Source organism: Gossypium raimondii, chromosome 6 (assembly GCF_025698545.1).
Source record: "Gossypium raimondii isolate GPD5lz chromosome 6, ASM2569854v1, whole genome shotgun sequence".
NCBI lineage: Eukaryota > Viridiplantae > Streptophyta > Magnoliopsida > Malvales > Malvaceae > Gossypium > Gossypium raimondii.
Genome location: NC_068570.1, coordinates 7,195,659 through 7,203,042, shown reverse-complemented (window position 1 = coordinate 7,203,042; position 7,384 = coordinate 7,195,659). Strand labels below are relative to the sequence as shown.

Genomic DNA, 7,384 nt, shown 5'->3' with positions numbered 1-7,384 from the left:
GGAGTTGCACAACTATATAGCCAGGTCGTGTAACTCACTGAAGCCGTGTGGGCCTAAAGCATAATTTCACTAGAAAATATCACGGCCATGTAGTTGGATTGTGTATCCTATTGAAACCGTGTGAAAATTAGATGACCAATTTAACAATCAAAAATAAATCACTAATCAAATAGCTCAAATCAAACATTCAAAAAGACCTAAAATACAAATTTATCCAACACCAAAACCTATTCAAACATACACTTTTCATACCAATAATTTAACTTATAATTCCTCTCTAAATACCAAACCAGTATGCCACACTTGGCACCGTAACACAACAACTAATTCAAGCCATTCACTTTTAAACATACCACAACAGGAATGCCTACATATTCACTAAACAGGAATGCCTACATATTCACTAAACCAACATCATTTCAAGGTGCTAAAACTCATCAAAAAGAGCATACAAACTTACCTAAGACATATATTCATCTTTATGATTCAAACCAACCAAAATAACATTATTACTCATACACATTACACCTATATTCACATTAAAGAAACTAATATTGCATACCAAAAACCATATACACTTATTTATATATCACATACACTTCCCAAAATAAACATTTCATATATAGAATCTTTTCATCATTTTCCAAAATCAACATTTATCCACATCAAGGCCTATGTACATAATCTTACCATTTGACACCATTTTAATATCATTTTTCATATAACAAAACTTATGCTACCTAGTCATATTCAAAGCCAAACAAACCTATCAATCCAAAAAAGACATATCAACGTATGGAACATTAGAACTTAACCATTCACTTGTCTCAAACATGGCTTACCATAATGTTAATGTAACGACTTGAAAGTTAGTGGTGTCAGAAAGTGTGGTTTCAAAACCTTGTTTCTATAAACCGAAATCATAAATATTTTTATTAAATCTTTATGGAGTTATATTAGAAGTGAATTGAATTTTGATCGAGTAATTTTTTTCAAATTAGTGTTTGATTAAGGTTTAGGGACTAAACCGCATAAGTGATAAAAGTGTAATTTGCTCAAGGATTTAAAATTAGAACTTAATGTAAAAGGATTAAATAATAATTATAGCTAATATATATATATATATATATATATATATATATATATATATATATATATATATATGGTCATTAATGAAGTAAGTATGTATGTTATATTATAAAACATTTGTAATTAAAATTATAAAATGAAAATTTAATTAAATAAAACATAAGTCATAATGAGAATAGGTGGCAAAAACAAAAATATTTCCATCTTTTCTTCATGAAAAATGAACCAAGGGAGAAAGAAGAGAGGAATGTTCGGCTTTAAGGGTTTCGATTTCAAATCCAAAATTGGTTAGTGCAATTTAGTCTTTTTCTTGTAATTTTTATGTTTTTGGAATCCTGGGAGCTTAAGCTAACTGACCCATATAGTATTTTCCAATACTGTTAAATATTGATGATGTTACCATTTTTGAATAGATGAATTTTTAGGTTCTAATTTGATAGATTTTAAGTTTAAAGTAGAAAAAGGACTAAATTATAAAGTTAATTGATGCCTTTTTTTAATAGGGACTAAAATGCAAAAATTTATAAATTTTTGGTAGAAATGAGAAATAGGAGGTTCAATTAGGCCTAGAGTGAAATCAACATGAAAATTGGAGGCTAAATTTAAAAGTTAAGTTAGTTCCGATTTTAAGGACTAAATTGAATAAAATGAAAAAGTTATATAAATTAGAAATTGAATGTGAAAATGGTTGTGTATTGATAATTTTATATGTTTGTCTTAATCTTAGGCTAATGTCGACCCAAATTCCTCGGAAAAGAAAGAAAAAGACAAAGTCATCGACAAATAGCTCGAAGTTTATGGTTTGTGTTTCTATAATCTAAACTATCTTGTAATTGTTGCATATTGACTAGTTTGTGCATGGTAAGAACAAAAGGTGAGATACTTAGCTAAAAGGATATGTATTGGTTTGATTTAAATTGATTGATGTTTACGAGGACTAAATTGAATATATGTGAAAAATGTATATGTTTATATAAATGTGAAATTTAGTAAATATTGAGATGATTTATGCTGAAATATGTTTAGATAAATGAATTCATGAAGAAAATTCACGTGAATTGAGGTATTGGTTGATAATGAGATATGTAATGAATATCATATTAACTATTCGGGCAAAGTCAGATATAGCTGGAATGTTATAGGATAGGAAAAGTTCAGGATTACTTTGAATACAAGTCGATGAGGCACTGGGTGCCAAATTACTTTGGTTTTATCAATGAGACACTGAGTGTCAAACTTATTAATGAGCCTGGGCGCAACTATTTACTTCGGATTTATCCGATGATGGATTAGGTGTCAAACTGGTGTGTTGGTCGGATTCGTGTATCTGTCCGAGTCCAAATCGTGTTAATTGGGAGATAAAGGATAAAAATGAAGTGTTTATAATTGAAATGATGATGTTGAATGAGTCATCAAAATCCAAGTGATTGAATAATATATAAGAGATGTGAAATTTGATATTGGGATGGCAAATGGATAAGAAATGAAAGTGACATGTGAAAAGGAATATGAATTTGTGAAATGTGTTGAAACAATGATAGATATGTTCATTGACTACATGAATATGGAAATTGTAATGGAATGTGCCACTTTATGAATTGAAATATCAAATGATATGTGAAGTGGTTTTGTCATGCTTTAATATTAGTAAAATGTATTGGATTTGATCAAAGAATGTGAGAAATGGTATAAATAACATGTTAATTACATATCATTATTAAATTTTAACTTATGCATTTAAAATGATTTATGTTATGTTTTAATGTTTGGATTATAGAAATACCACTGAGTTATACTCAGCGTATGGTTTTGCTTTTTCTGAACAGGCTAGGTACTTTTCGATTCAATTGTTAATTCAGCATCCGGCGGCAATACCATACTCAAGTGATGGTGATGTTTTTATTTTGGTCATGGCATGTACCTAAGTTGCCATTTGTACATATAATGTTCTATTTTGGATTTTGTTGGCCTTTTTGGGAATCATGTATATATATGTGTGTGATGAAAAAGTTATCTTGTTGAATGGTTTGGAATTTATGTTTATAAGTTGGCTAAATAATATGCTATACAATAGGTATGAAAAGTGCATGCTTATAATGTTAAATTGATGTTGTTTGAATAGCTAAATAGATGTAAATTTGTTGATTGTATTGAGGTGTCTTTGAAGGCATATTGGAATGGTATGTATGTGTTGTTTTGATGGATTTTGAATTGTTGAATTGATGTGTCAATTGTGGCATATTGGTTAGGCACTTAAGATTATTGTTATAAGTGATGTTTTTGGCATAACTTTGATAATTTTGAATTGGTCGAGATATGATATAATATTTACTTGTGGAATAAGTGAACTAGGGTTAGAAAGCTTGTTTAGAAATGTTTCTTCAGGTATACATGATCTGATACACAGGCTGATGCATGAACGTATGCCATACACGAGCATTTGTCATGGTTGTGTGGTTTGTATGTTTTTAGGTGATATTTTGTGCACACGGACACATTCTGTTACACGGCCCAGCGACACGACTATGTGAAATATTTTGAATAATTACACTTTTGACCCACATGACATCAGTGAATTACACAATTTGTTCCTACGACCATGTGACTCCAACCCCACACGACATTAGATTGTTACACAGCTTGCCCACACGGTCTTGTGTCCCATCCCTACACGACCTTAGCCTTCCACACGGTCAGGGGACAAGACCATGTGACCCTTGTTGCAAAATTTTTCTTATCTTTTTGTTTTTGTTTCAAATTGATCACTATTTGATATCGAGTTTATTTTAAGCTTTCGTATGCTTGATATAAAACTGAATTTGGTTGTAATGCTTGTTATTCTTGATTATATGTGATGTATTGATATTTAATTTAAATTTTAAATAATAAATTACATGTAAATGATTTGTATTTGTCTGTAGCATTCTATTACTCGGGTACAATGACTGAACTGAGTAAGGGGGTGTTACAGTCAATTTCCACAAACTTTTGCACAATTTACCAAGTCATCCTAAACTCAATATAATCATTAGACCAAACTTATAATTATTCAAGACAATATAAGTACAAAACCAATCCTAATTACATATCACATAACTGAGTCTGAAACAATTAAAAGACTATTGAATCAGGGGTTGGATAGTGTGAACAATTTCAGGGGTTGGATAGTGTGAGCTCCAGATGGATCTGATCGACACCTTCCGCAAAATAACCTATATAGAGACAGGAAAGCAAACAAGATAATCATTACGATTTCTTAGTAAACTCATATGAAATTAACACAACATACATTGATGTTAAGCTAACTTAAACTATTAAACCAATTTGATAATTAATATGCCATCCTTGTCTTCCTTGTACTTTTGTATACATTTCCACAAAAACAACCATTAGGTTAGTTTACTTATACATCAAGAACTACTAATGCAAATCACATATATCCACGCAACAAATTAATATAGTAAAACATATGATATCCAATTCATACTCAATTTAATTAACACAAATATTTAAGTTCTCTTTCATATCACGTTCAAATCATGCTCGTTTTGCAACATAATAATTTAATTTATCCAATCTTTTTAATCACACTCAATTCATATGTGTAATAACCGATTTCACATTTAATCTTTCAATTCATATGTGTAATAACCGATTTCACATTTAATCTTTCTATTCATTTTGAATTCATTTACTTACTTTTTTCGTCAGGAGAATTATAGCAAATTAACTTCGGATACACGGGACTGAAATTGCTCACACGTGCTATAAATTGGGACATTAACCTTTATTCAATTGTACTCACACAAGCTATGGTGAATCTGCAACACAAGCAGGATCGCAGCCATCGGTAAGATATCCAACATTAGTACATAGTGCTTGATACAATATAAAGACCGATACAGAGTACCTGCTGCATTTAAAACCCTAATGACATGTCATTTGTATCCTAATCGTTTACTAAGTTCACGCGGGCCTTAACATTGTATTAATAACATTTTAATCATTGTCACATCATTTCATACAAATCATCATATCATATAAACGTTTCATATTCGCATAGTACTAATATCGTATTCATACCAACTCAATCATTGTAGCCGTATACATATTTTTCGTGCTTCAGAAAGCAATCTAAATACATTTTAAACTATATGATATCATCAAATGCACATAATACAATCATATAACAATTTCACATTCATTCAATATCACACATCTATTCTTATTTATCATATATTTCATATTGTATGATTTAATCCATCTAATGCCAAAACTTTATAAATATAACATTTTAACTAACGGAAAAACAAAATAATGCATACATGCTAAAAATTAATAAGGTAAGTCCGTAAGAATTTACTCAAAAATAACTTTTACCATTTAATAAGGTAATGATTTAGTTCTTGCATCTTATTTAATCACCATTTTGACAAAATTACTAATTCAAAATTCAATTCACCTATACAATAAATTCGTAAATATTTAATAAAAATATTTAAAGTCTCGATTTATAGAAACAAGGTCTCGATACATCAAATTCCAAAACCACTAACTTTTGAACTGATACACTTGTGACCTTGACTAATTTTTCACATAACCAAATTATTAGACCAGAATTCAATATAATATTGTAATAACTGCATAAATATTAATAAATAATGTTTACCGACTTGATCATAAAAAAAAAGTTCCGAAACTACTATTTTCGATTTGTGAAAAGTCGAGCTACTACAGATTGAATTCAAATCATTTAACAGATTGTTATCAGAGTTGTTACAAATGCCTTGTATGAGGGAGAATGTCACAGTTAAAATTGTTCACTTGCTAGCACCAAAAGGTTAATTTTTTTATATGTTTGGGAGAAACCACCAAAAGGTTAACCATGTATGAGGGAGAATGTCACAGTTAAAATTGTTTCCAGCAGCAGCGATCTTGTAATCGCACATTTCTGTCCTTCAATGTTAGCACTCACCATCTGTCGTATGACATGCCAAAGTATTTGTTAAGTTCAGCAATTCGATCACGAAATAAAAAGGACATCATGCGATGGGGGAGTTAAAAAACTAACCTCAGATATGTTCAACTCTTCTTCGACAACAGGAAGATCCATCAGCATTGAACCCAATCCTCCATCCTCGAAAAGATTAGGGACACGGGTGTATTTGCAGGAGTGGGGCCACAAGTGCCATTGGGGATTGAAGATGAACAAAAGGGCGGCTCTACAATGGAACTTTTGAAACCTCAGCCTCTTCCTCAACCTTCTGCAACAGAGTCTTAACCTGACCCCTTAAAGCCTCACCAAAACCAGGAGTCATCATCGTCATCATGTTGGTCTTACCCTTAACTACTACAGCAGAGGATGGAGTCTTCATTACAACCCCAACAATCGGCGAATCGTTTGTTATACCAATTAGCGCAGACCTTTCTTCTTGTTGTTGTTGTTTCCCATTTCTTATTCTTGCTTTAGACGCACTCTTCTCCGATCCTTTAGTCTTTACTTCTACAACAAGACACAAGGAAATTAGTTTCTTGTTCTTTTCCTAAGATAGACAAAGAAATATATATGAAATGAAAAGAGAAGTGAAAATAACTCACTGGAAACAGGGATACCGTTGTTGGAAGCAGCCAAAGTCTGTGACCTAGTAACTCTTCTTGAAGATAAAGGGGTCTCCATTGAAAATCAACAACTCCGCTAATGAAAGAACGTTAAAACTCTAAAATCACGAAAGATTCCCAGAACCCTTAAAAGAAGATTAGAATTGATGGTTTTTAAAGGGCAAAGAGGAGATGGGTTTATATGTATCGTAGGAGATATGATTTTGATTACGTCGAATGTCTTTATTCGACCCATGTTAACAATTTTTATATGTTTGGGAGAAACCACCAAAAGGTTGAGTTAAAGTTAATTGTGATGGGGCATTTAACACCTCAATATCTTGTGCTAGTATTGGAGTAATAGACAGAAATGCAAGTGGGAAGATGCTGGATGGGATTGGTAAAAGGATTATAGTGGATTCATTAAAGGTTCCCGAGGCTAAAGCTATAGTTTCGGGGATTAAATTAGCTATGAAGAACAAATGGAGCAATGTGATAATCGAAAATGACTCCCAAATTATTGCTTTAGATATTAAGAAGAAGAGTTAAGATCAGAGATGGAGATTAAGGCCTATCTTTCAGGTTTTTGATAAGCAGTCATGCAACTGTCTCCTGTGAAAGTTAATGTTATTAAATGAGAAGCCAATGTACATTTCTGGTTGTTCGAATCAACTATCATCTTCCTTGGTCTTTGTTT

General features: G+C 31.4%; 1 protein-coding gene across 1 annotated transcript; it reads right to left on the bottom strand.

Moving 5' to 3' along the window:
- Window positions 1-6,311: 6,311 nt before the first annotated feature.
- On the bottom strand, window positions 6,312-6,766 carry LOC105771495 (uncharacterized). Its single transcript, XM_012592952.2, has 2 exons — window positions 6,688-6,766; window positions 6,312-6,592 (listed from the first exon to the last, which is right to left on the bottom strand). The coding sequence occupies exons 1-2, from the start codon at window positions 6,764-6,766 to the stop codon at window positions 6,312-6,314; spliced, it is 360 nt and encodes a 119-aa protein (XP_012448406.1).
- Window positions 6,767-7,384: the final 618 nt, after the last annotated feature.